Genomic DNA, 21,883 nt, shown 5'->3' on the forward strand with positions numbered 1-21,883 from the left:
CAAATCCTGTATCAGTTTTTGAGTAGCTTCCTCACGCTTATGATATTCCTGTATAAACTTCTGGGATGCCTCCTCTCTCTCCCTATCACGCTCATACAGAGTCCTTTGTACGTTGTCAAACTTTTCATTTATCATGTTTGCCACCAGTGTTTGTAGAGCTGTTTGGGAACTCTCCTCTGGATTATTCATTATCTCTTCTAACCCCTGATTATCAAGATTGGGAATTGAGATACCCGAATTTGCCATTTTTCTTGTGTTTTTCCGACTTACTCTGCCCATTTGAGATGAAGATAGCACCAGTTTTGTGCTAGAACACTATCTTAAGGCAACCATCAACCAAAGTTTGCATTTGTACAGTCAATAGTCTACAGATACAATCTAGTTCAACAGATACATCTATTCCACATCAAACAACTATATGTTAAAGGGCTTCGAACCGCAGAGAAGAATTTGGAAAACCAGAAATTATTAGGGTTAGGGAGAGATGTGGGTAAAAAATAGGAATAGATTGGTGTGGGGAGGCACAGGGAGAGTTAACTATGTCCTAATCACAATGCAGGAAATAGGTTGGGTAGGATGCAAGTAGGGAGAGAGAGAAAAAGAAGAAAGGGAAAGGGGAATGAAAAGAGACCAGAAAAAAAAAGAAACGTAAAAATTAATGTTATTTTAGAGATTAAAAGACCATCTATTTATAGAGGAATATGAATATGTTGAGAGAAAGGGAGGGGCATAGAGGAGATGTGAAAAACTTTAAAAAAATGCTTAAAATATTATATAGGTATAAAGAGGTAGTACTGCTATTAATGAATTTAAGTCTCAGAGGTTTTGAATTGAGTAATAAGTTTGTGGATTAAGTGTGTACACAATGGGGGATAGGGTCTACTGGTTAACTACGGGTTTATCTGAGGATGTGCAGGACAAGAGTTAAGTCATATAAAGAAGAACAAAGAGGAAAAGATGGAAAGGATAGGAAAGTGAGAAGAAAAGATCAGAAATTCAGTAGAGCTAGACAAAAAACAAAAAGATAATTAAGAATGAAAGAAAAAGAGAAAGAAGACAAGAAAAGAAAGGAAAACACACATTCACGTATTCCTAAAATAAAAATTATAAGAGGAGAAAGAAAAAAAAAAAAGTTAATGGAAAACAATTATTTTTTCAGAAGAGGCAAAAATTAAAGATTAATAAAAGTTTTAGAAAAGCAAAAAAAATTTTTTTATATATATAAGGTAACAAAAGACGAGAAAAAAAAACAACACAAAAAAAAGAAAAAAGAAAAGAAGAAGAAGAAAAAAAAAAGTTCTTTGATTTTTTTTTTTTTTTTTTTTTTGGGAGGGGTGGGAAGAGTCCTGTATCTCCCTTTTGTCTGTAACCAGAGACTGGTTGGAGTCTCTGGTCAGCTTGAGGTCCTGTGGCTTGATTGGTTTCTTAAGTCAGTTTGTTCGAACAGGCAGAAAAATGCTCTGCTTTACCCAAGATTTTGAGATCCCCCTCCCAGGTTAGTTTACTGGGAGGGTGATCTGCTTTGAGAATCACAAAAGAGGGGGATGCAGTGATGAGGCTAGGTTCTGGGTAGAGTTGAGGCCTTTCTACAAACAGTAGCTTTTCCCTGGGGCTATTTTGTGAAAAAAAACTCACAGCACCCAGCCTGGAGCCATTCTCAGGGTTCCTGTTTTTCAGTTGATTGTGGAGGCTGCTAGAGGGAGGGGCAGCCTCTGGCTCTGGTTACCCTGTGAGGAGAGCCACTCCAATGGCTGGTGCCTGAGCTGGGTGACTTTTCCCTGGATGGAGCTGAGTCTGGCAGGTCACTTCACCGTTAAGTTCTTGTGACCTGCTAAATGACTCGTTTTATTCCAAGGCCTGAGCTGGAGCTAGCCGAGCTCCTCCGAGCTTTGTCGGTATCCAAGATGGAGATCACCGGTGCTGGGGGGGAGGGGTGGCCTTCCCTCCTCTTCTCCCAGAGAAGGAGTGAGGAAGTGGGGCTTCTACTCACGCGGAGTCTTGGATCCCGGGTCGTCTCTGGTCTGCAAAGTGCAGGATGAAGTTGTCCGCTCCTTGTCGGTTCTTGCTGGTGTTGAGTAGAATCCGCTCGTCGGCTGCGTCTGGCTCCTTCGTCCTGGACTGTGTCTCAGGTGTGCCCCTGCGGCGGCAGTGGTCGCTGCTGCGACCCTGCCGCCGCAGCAGCAGCTGCTGGCAGGTGCTCAGATGTGTCTGCTTGGCTTCCCCTCTCTTGACTAACTCTCTGTCCTGTGATGGCACACTTGGTGTGATTCTCTGGCTTGGGACTGTTCACTGGAACTCTGAAACTGTTTTCTATGCAAGAGCTTGTTCAGGTTCCAGCTTCTCCTCCGCCATCTTCCCGGAACTCCCCCAGCATGCTAATTTTTAATACATAATTGTGGAGATTTCTGAGAAACGGGAAGGCTTTCCCAAGAACAAGGGAAGGGAACAGAGAGTGAGTTAGCTAATAAGATGTCTTTAAAGAAATGGCAATTTGAGGAGAGGACTGTACATAAAACTACACCTGTAATGAGGTGTAGATGAGGCCTTTGGAAATCTTTAGAGAGTCACTGTGGAAGCTGCTCCTGGGGACTGTAGACTCCTGCACGGAGAAGATTCAAATATGGTCAACCATTACGTTGGGACAGTGGAGGGACACAATGGGAAATGCACCTGAGGACAGTGCATATCTTTTCTCCGGCTCATTATGGTGTATTGTTCTCTGTCTGTGTGACAGAAACTGATACACTTCCAGGACCTCACTGCTCATGTACAGCTCAGCAAAGATATGAGGCCTACAGGCCTTCTACTCTTACAAATTGGAAGTTAGGTACAGATCACCTAAGCTGTACCAAAACACAGCACTGGGAATTGGAGTGTTTCTGGTCCATGAGTCATCTATAATGCACATGTGATCGGTATAGAGACTTCTCGTTCCTCAATACTATTTCCTTCCACAATTCCTAGAAGCTCAAAATTGATTTCATATGCTGCAGTTTTGAGAATTCAACATTTGCTCCTTGGAGGTGTTCTGAGTCTATGCCTTTGCAGTGTTCAGGGCCTGCTCTTGCAGGCAGAAGAATAAGGAAGATCACTACTCAGATGATGAGAACCTGGGGCTGCCAGGACTGGGGTGCTGGGTATATTCCATTGAAGTTCACAGGCCCACATCTAACTTCTTCTTACTAGCAGATTAGGAGATAATGGTTTAAAATAATAATACTATCAATGTGAAGACACTGATTTACTAGTGAACATGAACAATGGCACATCCAAAGATGTCCTTCTCTCTTGAGTGAGTTCAGCTATTTTTGTTTACAAATGTGCATAGTAAGAAATAGGTCTATGGTTTGACTTTTTTGTGGCCCCAGATTCTAAAATGATTGCAGCAGCACTACAGAGAGGTTTTGAAGATCAAGTCCTACGAATGCCAGGACATATAATGGTGAGAATGTTACATTCAGCTGCTTTGCTTTTTCCTCAGTGATTACTAAGTCCTTAGAATCAAATGAGATCGAACACAGGCAATTCATGGCTGTTCATGAGAACAAATCCAATACATGGCGTTCATTTCACTTTGCTCTTGACCGCCTTTAAAGAACCATAGAATTTGAAAGAAGAGACTTCTGTTTCACTGAGACAAATGTCTATTTGAGTAATACATTTCCTCTAGTGCAGTAATGGATTATTTCTATGTATAACTATCTTCATCTCTGTATACTTAGAAAAGTCGCCATGTTCCAGACCAATCTCTTCCTCCTCTCCTTCTATATCTCCTCCATCTCTTCCTCTTCTCTGTTCTTCCTCTTCTTCCCCTTTCCTCCTCCCCCTTCCCTCTTTCCCTTCTTCCTCCTCTTCTTCTCCTTATCATCTTTCTTCCTCTCCCTCTTCCTTTTCTTCCTCTCCTCCTCCTCCTCCTCCTCTTCTCCTTTCTCTTCCTCTTCCTCCTGCTTCTTCTTGATGGGGCTTCACTATTTAGACCAAACTCTTGACTTTTCCCATCTCTGTTAATATCACTGCCATTCACCTGTGATAGAAATGGAAATGATGGATTATTCTTTCCTTGCTTCCCTTATTCTTCACATCTAGACCTTCCCATCAATAACACTGTATATCATTCTAAATCTGCCTCAGAGTCTTTAATCCATGTGTCCTTCTTTCACAGACTCTTTAGCATCTCAACCTGTGGTGCAGAATGATTCAGAAGCCTCCAATGAATCCTCTGGTTCATCTCCTTTCTTCTTTCAATCTTTCCTTACAGCAGTCAGAAGAATATTTTTTCTTAATGTTAATCAGACCTTCACTCCCTTCCATAAAAGCCTTCTATAGATTCATATTGTGCTTAGCAATAAATAGCATCTTTGGTTCTGCCCTTTATATAATTATAGTTCATTTTACAGTATTCACAGTACACTATAGACCGTTCTTCCTATTCCTACTTTAGGTTTCTGTAAGAACTAAAGGGTAGAATGAGTGTAAATCACTTAGAATTGTGCAAATCACTTAGAATGGTGTCTAGCAGATGTCTCATTGCTATTTTGTTGCTGCCATTATTCATTTTATGCCTATTCTGTTCAATTTTGAGATCAAGACCTTTGTCTATTTTGTTCAAAAGTCCATAGAAAGATACTTGACTATTTCACAGCTTTAAACATATAAGGAATTAAATCTATACTGATAAAGATATAGTCTATAGGAATTTTTTTGTTGTGAAAATACTGTACAGAGGGGTTACAATTACATGGGCAAGATAATGAGTACATTTCTTATCAAGCATTGTAGCCTCCTCCTTTGTTTCCCCTTCCCATCCCTCCCCTGCCCCCCACCCAGTCCTCTCCCCCCCCCCACCAAAGTTGTAAAGTTCGTTTTTCCACATAAAGACTTGTTCATCTCATTGTTACAATGGATCCACCTGTATCCCTATTTAAATGATTTGTTTTTTTCCCTTCCCCTCCACAAATTATACCAACCTCAAATACAGTAAAAGCAAGGGTTATACCATGGGGGAGGGACATACAAACAACAAAGAAATAATCTTATAAATGTGTTAGAAACAATCACCTGAAAGAAAAAAACGTTTGAATACATATCTTAGGGTTCATTTCCCTAACATCAACTTATCTGACCTTTTCTGCTTGACTCAGACATATACTAGTTATTGCAAAAGGGAAACCGTGGGACCTAAGTTTCTTTGGGCCTGGCTTACTTCACTTAATATAATTTTTTTCATTTCCTAACAAATGGGGCAATGTCATTCTTTTTGATGGAGGCATAGAATTCCATTATGTATATATATCACATTTTCTTGATCCATTCATCTACTGAGGGGCATCTGAGTTGGTAGGAATTTTTTTTTAATCTAAAGTTTAGTTCAGTCTTTTAGCTAATCTAAATGTTGCTACTACTACACCTCAAAGTCATTCAAATATTATACTTTCCTATGTAATTAAAAGTAATCACATGTATCTTTATCTATGTTTGCTGTCTTGACATGGCTATCAACATTGAGTCCATCAATTCTCTTTTGAATTGAATTTAATGTATCTGACATATTTAAAATTCTAAAATCTGAGTTATTTAAAAAATTCATTAGTAGCCTTCTCCTTTCCCTTAAATTTCCAAAAATTGTCCCTTCTAAGGAAATTCAAAATACAAAAAGGTCCAAATTGAAGAACTAAATAAATGTGTTTTTTATTTACCAAGCTATATTTTACTTTAAAAGAATTTAGCATTTAAATAGTATGTTACTTTAAAATAGCATATCCACTTGCTTACTATTTTGGAAGTTAGATTGATTGCTGAAATGTCACAATTTTGCCTTTAAATGAAGTCAAAACATCCTTGTTTAAATGAAAAAGGGATTTCAAGTTCTTGAATGAATTTTGTGACAATGTATGCAAAATTGACTCTTTTCAATGCTACCAATATGTCAGCAGAGAAGTACATTTTGATTACATTTTGAATGTGCTAACTGAAAGAACTCCATGTTTAGATACAAGGAAGGCTCTAGAAAATTGATATGCACAGTTGTTAACAGTATGTTGCTGAAAGGGATTGAATATAAGCTTGTAAAATCCTGACTCAACTGACATTGATGACCTAAGCTAGACATAATGATTAAAAAGTCTTGGGGGTAAAAGTTCTAAAGACTGGCAGGCTCTTATATAGAATTTCATACGACAATGAACAACCTGAAATGATACTAATGTGTTTAATGACAAGCATATCATTCCTCTGGGGGAAATCAAATGTTTTAGTGTTATATAAATATTAAGTGAAATCATGGCGTGGCAATTTTTCCTTATATTTGATTAGCATAGAGAGAGGATCTAATCATTGGTCTCGGGGGAAATAAATAAGAGCTTCAGAGGTTTTAAGAGAAAGTTTTGTTCTAATAACGAGTTCGTTTCGATTGTGAAGCCATTGGCTTGTTGGCCAAGGAAGAACAAAAGTCTACCACTAGATACATGGGTAGATGAATTGTAGCATATGCAATGTAACAACATTCAGCTATGAAAGCCAATGAATTGCTAGCTGGGCTTCATCGCTCAAGCCTTTAATCAGAGCCACACAAGAGGCTGAGGTCTGGAGGATCCCAGATCAAAGCTAGCCCAGACAGAAAAGTCCATGAGATTCTCTCCATGAGATTCTGTCTCCAAAGTAAGCAGCAAAAAGTTGGAGGCATAGCTCAAGTAGGAGAACACCAGCCCAGAATGAGAAAGCTAAACTGGAGGCCCTGACTTAAAATCCCACCACTGCCCCCTCCAATAAAAAGAAAAGAGAAGGAAATTAAATATCAAATCTTCATGTAAGTTCTAGAAAAAAACCCTGACAACTTCTTAAAACCATTAGACTAAGTATGAGAAGCTAGATCCAAAAGTCTACGTATTATGGCATAGTATTTTCAAGTAAGATATTCAGGATGGATACAACTATAGAGACAGAAAGCAGATTGTTAATACAGGGAGGTAATATCAGGGAATAAGTACTTAATATCTATGTTAGTGGTGATGAAAATTTTGGAATTAGGTAGTGGTTATACAACATATTTGATGTTCTAAATACCACTTTATTGTTTGTTGTCAATAGTTGATCTACGTGATGTAAATTTTACTTTAAATAATAATAATAGATTTCAGAAAGGAGAGGAAATAAGGATGCTTGTTCTGGGTAAATTAGAATAATCTGCCTCAGCAGATTACAAGATTCTAAGTTTTATTTTCTAATGAAGTCAACCAGATATAATAATCTTTGTATATATTATGCCAATATTGTTCCATTGTATTATCCTCTTGCATTTATTCTTTTGGTAGCTTTTTTTTTTTTTACTGAATTTGAGAATATTTACTTTAAAACACCTCTAGATGAATTTGTAGGAGAGGATGATTATTTGTTCTTTGAAGCCTTGTAAATCTATCTTGAACTGGAGTATCTATAATGGGTGTACTTTAAACTGATGAGTTTATTGTTAATTAAATAGATGATCATACAGATCTTATAGTCCTTCGTGAGTCAGGTTTGCTAATGAAAGTCCTCTAGGAAATTGGCCTTTTCTTATTAGAGTTAAGACTTATTGACACCAAATATTTCACGGTACTGATCACTTAATTTTTGTTGCTGTTGTTTTGTCCATCATGGGGTCTGAACTCTGGGCTTGGCAACTGTCCATGAGCTCTTTTGCTCAAGGCTAGCACTCTACCACTTAAGGAACAGTGCCACTTCTGGTTTTCAGATGGATAATTTCAAGGATGAGTTTCCTGCTGGTGCTGGCTCTGAAGCATTTCAGCCTCCTGACTAGCTAGGATTACAGACAAGCCACCAGTGACTGTATCTTATCATTTAACTTTCTATTTTAATTAAAACTTTACTTTTCATATATAACTTAGTTTATAGTTTCTAATTTATTCTAAATTTTATTGATTTGTGCCTTCTTTATTTTTTATCTGACCTCAGAAGACTGTATTGATGCTTTTTAAATTTTTTGTTGTTGTAGTTGTCATGTCCAAAACGAGCTTTACAACGTTGGTGCAGGGGGGGCGAGGGAAGAAGAATTGGGATTGGGGGGGAGGGGGGAGGCTGGGAAGGGATGTGAAGGGTAAACAAGGAGGAGGCTGCAATGCTTGGTAAGAAATGTACGCATTATCCTGCCCATGTAACTGTAACTCCTCTGTACAGTATGTTCACAAATAAAATTAAATTAAAAAAAAAAAGAAATGCACTCATGCTCATGTAATTGTAACCTCTGTACAGTGTTTTAACAATAAAAAATTAATATAAAACAAAAAACAGCTGTTTAGAAAGGAAAAAAAATTTTTTGTTGTTGTAAAGATACTGTACAGAGGGATTACAGGGATTACATAGATAAGGTAAAGAGTATATTTCCTATAGAGCATTGTTACCCCCTCCTTTGTTTTTTGCCTACGAGCCCTTCCCTTCCTTAACTTCCCAACTCCTCCCTCCCCCGCCCAAGTTGTAAAGTTCATTTTCAACATAGTGTCTTGTACATCTCATTGCTGCATCCTTATTTCAGCATTTTGTTCCTTTCCCCTCCCCAAATTAGAAAAATGTATATACAAGATGCAGGGCAACAGAATCAAATACAGTGACTACAGGGGTTATACCATGGGGGAAGAACATACAAAAGAAACCAAAAAAGTCACATAGTACCTTAAAAACAACAGCAACAAAATTCTATTAAGTGAAGTAAGCCAGGCCCAAAGAAACATAGGTCCCATGGTTTCCCTTATTTGCAATAACTAGTGTATGTCTAGGATAATCTTTCCAGACAAACAGAAAAGGCCAAAAGCTATGTACATATGACTGCATAAGATGAGCTAAGCAAAATGAACCCTAAGATACTGATTCTTTTTAAGGCTAAGTAAGCCACGTGTTCAAGCCTTGGCTTGTTTTTGAGATAGGGTTACACAGAGTAGCCCAGGCGGACATAAACAGCCTTCTAAGTCCTGTGACTACAGGCATGTGCCACGATACCCAGCTATAGCTTCTTAAGTTATATATTTAGCTCACTTATTTTAGCTTTCTTCTTTTTCTGATATAGGCATTTCTGGCACTAAATGTCCTCCAAAGAACCCCTTTAAGCTGAGTCCCATAATTTTTAATATGGAGCATTTTTTATTTATATTCATTTAGTACTATTTCTGCTTTCACAAAAACCTGAATTTACTTAGAAGTTTAATCTCTAAGTATTTTGAGATACATGAATTATTTTCAATTCTAATTTAAATTTTACGGCTTCAGATATATGGGTTGTATGGGAATTTTTTTTTTTTTTGCCATGGGGCCTGAACTCTGGGCCTGGGCACTGTCCCTCATCTCTTCAGCTCAAGGCTAGCGCTCTACCATTTGAGCCACAGTGCCACTTCTGGCTTTTTCTGCTTATGTGGTGCTGAGGAATCAAACTGAGGGCCTCATGCATGCAAGGCAAGCGCTCTACCACTGAGCCACCTTCCCAGCCCTGTATGGGAAATTTTTAAAAATGCTTATTAGCTAGACTTATTTTTCCTAAATTTCTATAGGTGTCATAAAACTTTTTAACATGTTCTCTTCTTTTTCTATGATACTAAATGAGTGAGTGATATGGATTGGATGTTTACATTGTAAACATGTGAGATTCCCTCCTCCCCTATAACTAATGTAAGCTAATAAAAAGATTTTAAATATATCCATTTTACCTACCTATTATACTTCTCTGTGTGTATATGCTAATTTATTTGGCCAAGTTGCAAGAAAAATCAGAAATAATTCAGATATTCAGGACAAATTCATAAACTATATCTCTATTGACCATAGGCTAGTTAAATAGTTTCCTTCTTCAAACAGTTGGATGGAGGAATTGGAAGTTAGTATAGATGGCTTATGTTGGGTCTGTTAAGGGAATTCATTAATGACATTACAAAACTATTGGATTCACTTTCAGAAAACCACAAATTGCTGTGCTTTGACCTTTTGTTCAAGTCAGAAAGTTAAATCTTAAAAAAAAAAAAAAAGAACCACAATAGATCCTGAAAACCCATTGTCATCTCAGAATGTAAGAAAGTAGCATCAGAAAATTACCCCTGCCCTTGAATCTGGCTGGCTTTCCTGACAACATAAACAAAGCACACTCTTTCCTTTTGCTTCCTCCCTGTGATCTTTCCTCCCTTCTTTTCTGCTACAAATTACACAATGCATAAAGTTAGCTTCTGTACAGTGCTAAAGAAATATTCTTTTTGCCTGGCAGCATTCAGTTGAGCTACACCTTAGCTATCACAAACACTACAACCCAAGACTGTCCAGACACATCTAGTCCTCAAGAATAACTCAACCTAGCTATCTGGGGACTTGTACAAGTTGGATCACAGTTCAAGAACAGTTAAGGTAGAAAAAGTCTTTGAGATCCCAACTAACTGATTAACTGAACACAGTGATATGCACTTCTTGTCCTATCATGGGAATTCTATCACAGGCAGGCAGATCAGGCAAGGCCCACATAAAGTAGGAGGAGGAGAAGGAAGGATGAAAAGAAGGGAGAAAAGAATAACCTCTTCACAGCTAGACACGAATCATTCTTTCTCTTTTATTTTAATGTTTTTCCTTTGTGTGGTTGTTAATTGTACCTAACAAGAGGTTTTGTTATTCTCTTTTCATTTTATAAATCTCTCACTCATCTCTCAATATTCTTTGTGATACATATCTTCCTGCTCTACTTATATTTATGTCCTGTGCTCACATGTGACATTAAATCAGCGGAGGGTGAGGATGTATACTGCCATTATCAAAGAATATATTTTTTCTCTTTCACAGAAATATGCATAGCTTTTGCTGCCAGTCCAATGTGTATCAGCACAGTCTTCCTCTCAAGTCTTAAGACTCATTAAGGCAAAGGCTGCTGAAATAGTAGGTAGATGGTAATGGAAATTGTAGTGGTGAGTTAGGAGACCACTGAACAATCTCTGTTTTGACCACAGTGGAGCTAGTGTTGACCCTAGTCAAGCCAAAATCCAAGGCTTCAAATTCTACTCAAATCTTCCAGAATTGGAGCCTCAACTGGGTAACTATGATCTAGATCTGGTAGAATTCTAGAGCCAATAGGATTTGGGGCTATATGGAATTATCTCAGAGCATGATTCTATTTTTGTTTTGTTTTGTTTTCTGTTGAGCATATGGAATATTTCTCTGAGGTTTCTGCACAGTGGGGTGAGGATGAGCTCATGTGACACTTTACTATGATTGTCATTTTAGTATCTCTTTACCTATGATTCTATACAAATTTACAAGCCACATAGATTTTTATTGGATGCCCACCACTGTAAATTTTACTTTGGGGTGGTGTTGGATATTTTGTGTTTCTGAAAATGGAATAATATACAACCATAAAGAAAAAAATCATATTATTTGAAGGAAAATGGATAGAATTAGAGAGCATGTTAAGTTAGATAAGCCAGTATGGAAAGGCCAAATATTGTATGTTTTTGCTTATTGTGGATGTTAGATCTAAAGGACATACTTATGGACACATACATCCATACATATACATAAATACATGTATATATATACAAAAATATGATTTTAACTAAGGACTATTTAGGGAACTAGAAACATGAAAGAAAGATGAAGTTAAATAAATTGAAATACATTGCAATTTCACATGAAGATGGCATAAGGAATCTCCATGAAGCTGTTGTTCAATAAGATGTTAGAAGAGTAGAGAAAGAGAGAGCAATTGAGGCAATTACTCTGATTCTGCATATCTTAACTGTCATTTGGTTCAATTGATAGAGACTGAAAACATAAATGGCAGGAATGTAAAACAGGTTCAGTGGGGGAGGAGGCAGGTAAGAATAGGAGGTCCGGAGGCCTAATAGAGGGCAAAGGAGGTGGATATGGTCAAAGTACTTTATATGCATGAATTAAACTAGGACAATGAAACCTGTTGAAATTGAAGAAGTGGGCATAGGGGTCAGGGAGAGTGATAATGAGGGTGATCTAGATGCATTGTCTGTGAGCATGGAAATGTCACAACGAGCCCTCTTGTACAACCAATGTATGCTAATAAAAATCATAAAATAATAAACTAAAAAATATGAATCCTCACAGTCTCTGTGGCTCAAGCCTATAAAACCCAAGTTACATGCTAGATTGAATTGGATCAAAGGATCAAAACCATCTCAGGAAATAAAGAGATTTCTGAGACTTCTGACATGGTAGTCACATGGTAAAGCGCAAGTTAAAGGATCACAAACCAGGCCACCATGAGCCTAGACTTTACCACAAAAAGAACCAAGAAAGAAAGAAAAGAGGAGGGGGTAGAGTCAGAAACCTCACTGATCAAGTGCGCACCTAGCTACCATGAGGCTCTGATGAGTTCGGTTCCCAGTTCTTAAAAAAAAAAAAAAAGTAATAATTAGCCAGGTGATGGTGGCTCACGCCTGTAATCCTAGCTACTCAGGAGGCTGAGATCTGAGGATCATGGTTCAAAGCACCAGCCAGGGCAAGAAAGTCTGTAAGACTCATTTCCAGTACACCACTAGAAAACCGGAAGTGGCGCTATGGCTCAAGCAGTAGAGCACTAGCCTTGAGCTGATAGAGCTAAGGGACAGTGCCCAGGCCCAGAGTTCAAGCCCCACAACTGACAACAACAACAACAACAATAATAATAATAATATTGTATTCCTATTTTTTAGTATCCATTCGCTAATTAAATTATTTTAACTGATGCTGCAAAAGTAATATTACTGGTGGGAGTAGCAGTAGAATTTTCTTGTTATTAATATTAGAAGTTATGAGGGAGGAGATGGATAATTATTCAAGTATATGTGAAATCATACAGGGAAGGGAATATTGAACAGTCTTTTGAAGAACTGCAATCTAAAAAATGTTGAGAAGGAGATTCTTGCGTTGCTTTCTATTCGACAGTCACCCTGCACCTCCACAATCTGCAGCTTTGTTTCCAGACTCCAGCTAGGAGATGGAACACTAATAATTGGGAAACAGATGGAGCAGCAGAAGCTGCCAGAGGCTTTGTATGTGCCTCATGGAATGTGGCTCTGTCTGAGGCCGGGTTACCACCCAGCTCAGCAGAATCCACTCCTGTGCTTTGTGGGGTGACCAGGTGACTCCAAGTCATCTCAGGCCAAGCACAGGCCACACCACCTCCGTCTAAGAAAGATCCTGGGCCCGGAATCGTGCAAGCTGCTGGCTCCCTCTTTTGAAGGTGTAGTTCACAGATAATTCACTGCAATAAAATCCGCACCGAAAATACCAACACCACTCAACAGCAAAAGGTCCTCCTTCTTTCTGTGTAAGCGTACTTTACGAGTGAGAGGGAAAACTATTTAAGGGATAGAAATGAAGAGTTGCTTTGCAGACATTTTTTTCAGCATCTATTTTATTACCATCCCTTGCTTCTTACCTCTGATAGATTCATAAGCTCATGTAACATCTCAGACTCACTCTTTAAAAGATATTCACCGAGTAATCCTACTTGAATAATTTCTCCATCATACCCTGCTTTTCCATGACTTTGTGATCCCTTGTATTTAACACTATCACTTCTGGAAGGGAGACCAAATCTTTTGTGAGGGCAAAGGCTTTCATCAATGACAGAGGAATCAGGGCTCCAGACAAAGCTGTACTCTGTGTACCTCTGTTGGCTGGGTCAAGGACAGAAGGTCGAGTTTTCTGTGTCTGGCATTGACACATAATTTTATTTGTTTTTACAAAACTGAGCATGGCTCAGAAATTTTTAAAAAATGAATGTAGAAATATATTATTAAGAACACATGCTATAATCCTTTTGTTAAGTTGTGAGATTGCAGAGTTTTGTACCTATTACCAACAAAAATCTCATAGAATATTAAACTTATAGAGCAAGATAAATTGAATCTTGCATTTACATCAAAAGTAATTCTTATGTGGACATGGTAGTAAACACTTGAAATCTCAGCGTATAGAAGGTAGTGGCAATTGAATCCTGGGTTCAAGGTCATCCTGGTTACAGAGCATATTTGTGACTATCCAGAGATAGATGAGTAGATAGACAGACAGACAGATTTTTTTTTGAGATAAGCTCTTACAAAAACAAAAAACAAAAGCTATAGGTCATTTTGATTTTGAATAGTAAACTCCTAGCCAGATTTTGGAGTTTGTGAAAGTCCAACTAATTTTACTTTCACATTCCTTTTAAACAGGATCCAAGCTTCAGTGCAAATCTGCAGACTGCTGAGGTCATAGTGAAGTTATAAATAGAAGTGTATTTTAATGTAAATTAAACTAAGTGGGCCTCTCAGGATTGAACAAACAGAAAGACAGATGTGTTGGTCTTTCTGACCAACTTCCTGGGCATTGCGCTGATTGATACTGAGTGGAAGACTTGTGTGAATAGGTGCACAGAGCGTACAGGACAGCAGGCCGGCCCTGATCAGGAGTGGGCTGGGGACCCTGTGGGGACTAACCCCAGTTCTCACACTCGAAGTTTCCAGGTACTCACCCCTACTTCCTGTCACCTTCTCTGTGCTTTACCTGCCCTGCACTGTCTCCAAAGTCCTTAACATGCCACACTTAAACCCTCTCCTCTTTACCTGAATAATGTTAATGTGTCCTTTGGATCTCAGGTCTCCATCACTTTCTTCAGGAAGCTATAGACCCCAACACACACACGTAGAGACACACCAGCTTAGGTTAAACTCCAAACCCTCCCTCACCACGGTCCTGAATGCTTCTTCCTTAATCTCCTAGAATTTATCATCCTTTAGTGTCTGTTTTCCCACAAGTCTGTAGCATCCACCGTGAGACAGGCAATAATAGCATATCTTATTCTCACTTATAGCATCTTGGTGACTGCTTAGTAAATATGGAAGGAAGAGAGGAAGAGAGGGAGGGAAAAAGGAACGAAGAAAGAAAGGTAGGAAGAATGTTCAGGAAGTGGGGAAAACTGTATATCATAGCATCTCTTCTAGCAAATTTAGAGACATATAAAGAGCACTCCGTGTAGGCTGCACTGTACCTCAAAAATCCTTCTAACTTTTGATCATGGTAAATCAGCTCTACTTCCTGTGACTCGACCTATTGTACATACAGCTCAAATCTAGTTCACCAGGAAGATTCTGGACAGAAGCTGAACCAATTAGCTCAGCTAAGCAGAAAACACATTTGTCCCTATTGAGCTCAGGTAACAAGAGGTGAGCTATGGTGAGTGAAATGCATTTGGCTCAGTTCCCTGCTCTGTGAAAAGCCTATAAGATACTTTCTCTGGCAAAGGCTCTGTGATTATGTCTTACTAACTGCAGGGTTTCTCTCTGTAGGAGAGGAATAAATGTACTCCCTGACCAAGACAGTCTTACTGACCCTCTCATTCCCACTGAACTTTAGAACTTTAGAATTCTTCCTGAGCCGGAACCCTTGGCTAGAAAACTTTTCATTGTAAATGCCTTCTCTGCCCCTTGAGCTATATCTAACTCTTCCCCCATTCTTGGCCAATTCAGGGACAACTTTCTCCTAGACCCAGGAGCCATATCTTTGAAACATTATCAAGAATGATGGAAAAAAAACTCTGTCTCCTATTTTCTTTGGGAAGATGATATTTTGATCAATTTGACCAATGTCATCACTAATATCCGATAGTACTTTTGGCTAGTTCACCTTAGCAGTTAAAAATCTTCCATTATTTTTCCTCAGATGAATAGAATTCAGTATTTCTCACATATTGCATTGTCTTGAATAAAACCTTCTTTTTTTTGGGGGGGGGGTCTGGTCGTGGGGGCTGAACTCTGGGCCTGGGTGCTGTCCCTCAGCTCTTCAGCTCAAGGCTAGCGCTCTACCACTTGAGCCACAGCACCACTTCCGGCTTTTTTCTTTTTGCTTATGTGGTGCTGAGGAATCGAACCCAGGGCCGCATGCATGCAAGGCAAGCGCTCTACCACTGAGCCACCTTCCTAGCCCCTTGAATAAAACCTTCTTTGCTTAACTCTGGTTCCGTTTTTCATTGATACCCTCTGAATTCTGGCTCATATGTATACCTGAATTAAATGGGTACTCTATCACTTAGGGTAGATGTGAATGTTATAGAAAAATTTCTAACTCATTCAATAAAATGTCAGTGAGATTACATTTACCGAGAAGGATTATTCTTTTTCTATTTAGGAGTGAGGTATTTTTTTTCTATTAGTACTATTGTTTTTTTTTTTTTTTTTAATTTAATTTTATTTTATTTGAGAACATACTGTACAGAGGGGTTACAATTACATGGGCAGGATAATGCATACATTTCTTACCAAGCATTGCAGCCTCCTCCTTTGTTTACCCTTCACCTCCCTTCCCAGCCTCCCCCCTCCCTCCCACCCAATCATACCCCCCCACCCCCCCCCCCCCCCGACATTGTAAAGCTGGTTTTGACATGACATTTTGTACTTCTCATTGTTGCAACAGGTCCACCTGAATCCTTAAACGACTTGTTTGTCCCCATCTCCTCCACATGTTATACTGACATCAAATATAGTGAAAGCGGAGGTTACACTGTGGGGGAGGGACATACAAAGCAACCAAGAAATAATCTTATAAATGCGTTAGAAACACATGCATGAAAGAAACAAAAACATTAAAATACATATTTGAGGTTTCGTTTTCCTAACATCACATTATCTGACTTTTTCCGCTTGACTCATACCTATACTAGATATTGCAAATAAGGGAAACCATGGGACCTATGTTTCTTTGGGCCTGGCTTACTTCACTTAATATAATTTTTTCCAAGCCTTTCCATTTCCTAACAAATGGGGAAATGTCATTCTTTCTGATGGAGGCATAGAATTCCATTGTGTATATATACCACATCTTCTTGATCCATTCATCTACTGAGGGGCATCTGGGTTGGTTCCATGTCTTAGCTATGGTAAATAATGCTGCAATAAACATAGTTGTGCTGGTAGCTTTAGTGTGGCCTTGTTTGTGATCATTTGGGTAAATGCCCAAAAGTGGGATTGCTGGGTCATTGGGGAGCTCTATGTGGAGTCTTTTGAGGAACCTCCATACTGCTTTCCAAAGTGGTTGAACAAGTTTACATTCCCACCAACAATGAAGTAAGGTTCCTTTCTGTCCACATCCCCTCCAGCATCTGTTGTTGTTAGAGTTCTTGATTTTTGCTGTTCTAACTGGAGTGAGGTGATATCTCAATGTTGTTTTGATTTGCATTTCTTTTATGGCTAGGGATGTTGAACATTTCTTCATGTGTCTATTGGCCATCCTTCTTTCTTCTTCAGAGAAGCTTCTCTTTAAGTCTTTCGCCCACTTACTTATTGGGCAGTTGTTTCTTTGAGGATTTGTTGTTGGGTGGTTTAATTTTTTGAGTTCCAAGTATATTTTAGATATGAGACCCTTGTCCGTTGTATGACTAGTAAAGATCTTCTCCCAGTCCGTGGGCTTTCTATTGATCTTGCTAGCTATGTCATTTGCCCTGCAGAAGCTCTGCAACCTTATACAATCCCATTTGTCCAGCCTTTCTTTGATTTGTTGTGTTTCCGGGTCTCTATTCAGAAAATTTCGGCCTGAGCCAAGGAGACCCAGGGTTTCTCCTATTCCATCCTGTAATGTTTTCAGAGTGTCTGCTTTGACTTCAAGGTCTTTGATCCATTTGGAGTTGATTCTGATGCAGGGTGATATATAAGGATCTAGCTTTAGTTTTCTACATGTAGTTAACCAGTTTTGCCGGCACCATTTACTGAAGAGGCTGTCTGTCTTCCATTCTATTGTTTTAGCTCCCTTATCGAAGATTAGATGGCTATAGGTCTGTAGGTTCATTTCTGGGTTTTCAATTCTATTCCATTGGTCCTGAGGTCTGTTCTTATGCCAATACCGAGCTGTTTTGATTACTATGGCTTTATAGTAGAGTTTGAAATTTGGTATTGATATTCCTCCAGCAGTGTTCTTTCCGTTGAGGAGCGTTTTTGCTATTCGGGGTCTTTTATTGTTCCATATGAATTTTTGGATTGCCTCTTCTATTTCCTTGAAGAATGAGGGTGGAATTTTGATAGGTATTGCGTTGAATTTGTAGATAGCCTTGGGAAGTATTGCCATTTTCACGATGTTAATCTTTCCAATCCAGGAGCATGGGAGGTTTTGCCATTTTTTAAGTTCTGTGTTGATTTCCTTTTTCAAGATTTTAAAGTTTTCATCATAGAGGTCCTTCACTTCTTTAGTTAAGTTAATTCCTAGGTATTTTATTTTTTGTGGGGCTATTACAAATGGAGTTGCTTTCCTAATTTCAGCCACAGTTTTCTCATTGTTGGCATACAGAAAAGCCATTGATTTTTGGGGGTTAATTTTATAACCTGCTACTTTGCCAAAGTTTTGAATCAGCTTGAGTAATTTGGGAGTGGAGTCTATGGGATTCTTTAAATACAAGATCATGTCATCTGCAAAGAGGGAGAGTTTTATTTCTTCTTTCCCTATTTGGATCCCCTTTATGTCTGCATCTTGTCTTATTGCTGTAGCTAGGCATTCTAATACTAGATTGAAGAGGAGTGGAGAGAGTGGGCATCCTTGTCTTGTTCCCGAGTTAAGAGGAAATGGCTTTAGTTTTTCACCATTGAGTATAATGCTTGCTGTATGTTTGTCATATACAGACTTTATTGTATTGAGGAATGTTCCATGGATTCCTAATTTTTCCAAAACCTTCATCATAAAGGGGTGTTGGATCTTGTCGAATGCTTTTTCTGCGTCTATTGAGATAACCATGTGGTTCTTATTCTTGCTCCTGTTGATGTGATGAATAATAGTAATTGATTTGCGTATATTGAACCAGCTTTGCATCCCTGAAATGAATCCTGTTTGATCATGGTGTATGATTTTTTGGATGAATTGTTGAAGTCGGTTGGCAAAAATTTTGTTGAGAAGTTTTGCATCAATGTTCATCAAAGAAATGGGTCTATAGTTCTCTTTCTTTGATGAGTCCTTGCCTGGTTTTGGGATGAGGGTTATGATGGCTTCATAGAATGTGTTCGGTAGTGAGCTTTCTCTTTCAATTTCATTGAAGAGTTGGAGGAGAATTCGTGTGAGCTCTGCTTTGAAGGCCTTGTAAAATTCCGCTGTGAAACCATCTGGTCCTGGACTTTTCTTAGCTGGGAGGTCTCTTATTGCTGTTTCTATTTCAATGCTTGATATGGGCCTGTTAAGATAGTTTGCCTCATCTTGGTTTAGTTTTGGCATGTCAATATTTGCTAGGAAGAGGTCCATTTCTGTCAAGTTCTCAAACTTATTAGCATAAAGTTTTGAGAAGTATTCCCTTATAATGTTCTGAATCTTGGTTGTTTCCGTGGTGATGTTTCCATTCTCATCTCTGAGTTTATTAATTTGGGTGTGTTCTCTTCTTTTTCTGATAAGATTTGCTAAGGGTCTGTCAATTTTGTTAAGTTTTTCGAAGAACCAACTCTTTGTTTTGTTGATTCTTTCTATGGTTTTTTTGGATTCTAATTCATTTAATTCTGATTTAATTTTGATTATTTCTTTCCGTCTACTGCATTGGGGTTTATGTTGCTGCTCTTTTTCAAGGAGGTTTAGATGTGTCATTAAATTGTTAGTTTCAGATCTCTCCAATTTGTTGATGTAGGAGCTCAGAGCTATAAACTTGCCTCTGAGTACTGCCTTTGCTGTGTCCCAGAGGAGCTGGTATTTTGTGTGATCATTTTTGTTGAATAGCATGAACATTTGAATTTCCTTTCTAATCTCTTCCATGACCCACTCATGATTCAGCAGTGTGTTGTTCAGCCTCCATGTGATACCGGACTTTCTTTGGTGGCTTTTGGTGTTGAGTTCTAACTTTATTCCCTTGTGGTCAGAGAGAATGCAAGGTATAACTTCAATGTTTCTGAATTTAGACAAGTTTGCTTTGTGGCCTAAAATGTGGTCTATTTTAGAAAACGTTCCATGTGCTGCTGAGAAAAACGTGTATTCTGATGCTGCTGGGTGAAATGTTCGGTAAATGTCTGTTAAGTCTAGTTGATCTATTCAGCTGTTTAGATCTGCGGTTTCTCTGTTGAGTTTTTGCCGAGTTGATCTATCTAGTGGGGAGAGTGGTGTGTTAAAATCCCCAACAATTAATGTCTTTGGATCTATATGGGATTTGAGGGAAAGTAGTGTTTCTTTGATAAATTTGGGTGCTCCATTGTTTGGCGAATAGATATTTAGAATTGTAATATCCTCCTGAAGGAGAGATCCTTTAATTTGTATGTAGCGACCTTCTTTATCTCTTTTCACGAATTTTAATTTGAAGTCTATTTTATCTGATAATAGGATTGCAACTCCCGCCTGTTTATGGGGGCCGTTTTCTTGGTAGATTTTGTTCCAGCCTTTAACATTGAAAATGTGTTTGTTTTTACGGGCAAGATGTGACTCCTGCAGGCAGCAGATAGAAGGGTCTTGTTTTTTAATCCAACTAGACAGTCTATGTCGCTTAATTGGAGAGTTCAGTCCGTTAACATTAAGAGATAGGACTGAGAGGTATTTGGGAGTTCCTGCCATGTTATCTACCTTCTTGGGGGCTGCGAAAACTGGGTTCTTCCTATGGTTCTTGGATTCTCAGTTTGGGTGCAGTTTCTTGGCCTTTATTGCGGTCTTGTTGGTTTAGTACTATTGTTTTAGAATAATAGCGGGGAAGAAATCTGGCTATTTCTTGTAGAAGGCATGATTCAAAGCTTAAGAAGTTTGTAGTCTACCTAATTCAATTCTAGTAAGGTCTTGATTGTAATACTAAAGTCATGCTGTGCTCTTGTTGTGCATGCTCTGAGGCCTAGGATTAAGTTCTTCCACTTTGGAGAGTAATTGATGAGCTCCAGGATTTACTGGTAAAGAGGACTGCATTAAGGATTGCCTAGATCCAGCCAGACTTACCTACTTGTCACACATTTTTCTATCTCAGTCCAAGTGACTAGCACAGAATCTGTTGACTAATGAATGCTTAATGGATGCCAGTTATTACAACTGTTATTACAATGGTCTTCACCACCACGTTCTCTACTGTAAAACAGAAACAAATGAGATCTTCTAGCTTCACAATGTTCGGCTTTTTCTTTTCATTTTTCTTTCCTTTCTTTTTCTTTCTTTCTTCTTCTTTGTTTTTAACCAAAAAGTGAGCCATGGATTGTTATAGTAGATTTTTAGCCTTTCATATGTACCTCTATATCTATTTGTGAGATCTTTTGTCTTTTTCTCTCCCCACCCCATACCCTGCCACTTCTAGTGATGGATGGGCAGACAGAGATGAAGTCATCGAAGGTTACGAGGTGGAAGCCAACGGAGGAATCACCATAAAGCTGCAGTCTCCAGAGGTCAGGTCCTTTGATGATTATTTCCTGAAACTGAGGCTGGACACAAATACAAGAAATCCCTGGTTCCCTGAGTTCTGGCAACATCGTTTCCAGTGTCGCCTACCGGGACATCTTCTGGAAAATCCCAACTTCAAAAAAGTCTGCACAGGTAACGCACATTTTCACCAAATAATACTGAACAGCTACTGTCATGTTGTCCTTGGGCCCAGTTACAGATGGTTAGATGAGACTAAAAGGCATCAGGGCTAGAGATCCAAAGACAAAATTTCTTCTTAGTTTACAAATTCACTAAGAAGGGGAAGAAACATTACTTCTTGAATTTATGGTCCTGTACTCTGGGAAGACTGCTTTTGTCTCTGGTGGAATAAGTAGATAATATAAGTAAATAAATAAATAAATGAGAACAGACAACATAACCAAATAAAGAGCAAACTGAATAGTCAGCTTTCTAGCCCTCAAACGGGGTGGGTGGGGCTATTTGATTTCTTACTTAGGAGATAATCGCCACAGAAGTAAATGAGCAACTTTGGTTTTATCTTCTCAACACTCCCTCCCCAACTGCTTTAATA

The 21,883-nt window shown here is 38.7% G+C and overlaps 1 protein-coding gene across 1 annotated transcript in view; it reads left to right on the plus strand.

Annotated features, from left to right (window-relative positions):
- Grm1 (glutamate metabotropic receptor 1) overlaps positions 1-21,883 on the plus strand; it is a 305,542-nt gene that overhangs the window by 189,743 nt on the left and 93,916 nt on the right. Inside the window, exon 3 of the mRNA XM_042699808.1 lies at positions 21,227-21,462. Within this exon, the coding sequence (XP_042555742.1) occupies positions 21,227-21,462 (236 nt within the window). The remainder of the gene's footprint in view (positions 1-21,226; positions 21,463-21,883) is intronic.

This window comes from Dipodomys spectabilis, unplaced genomic scaffold (assembly GCF_019054845.1).
Source record: "Dipodomys spectabilis isolate Male_0828 unplaced genomic scaffold, ASM1905484v1 ptg000001l, whole genome shotgun sequence".
NCBI classification, from domain to species: Eukaryota; Metazoa; Chordata; class Mammalia; order Rodentia; family Heteromyidae; genus Dipodomys; species Dipodomys spectabilis.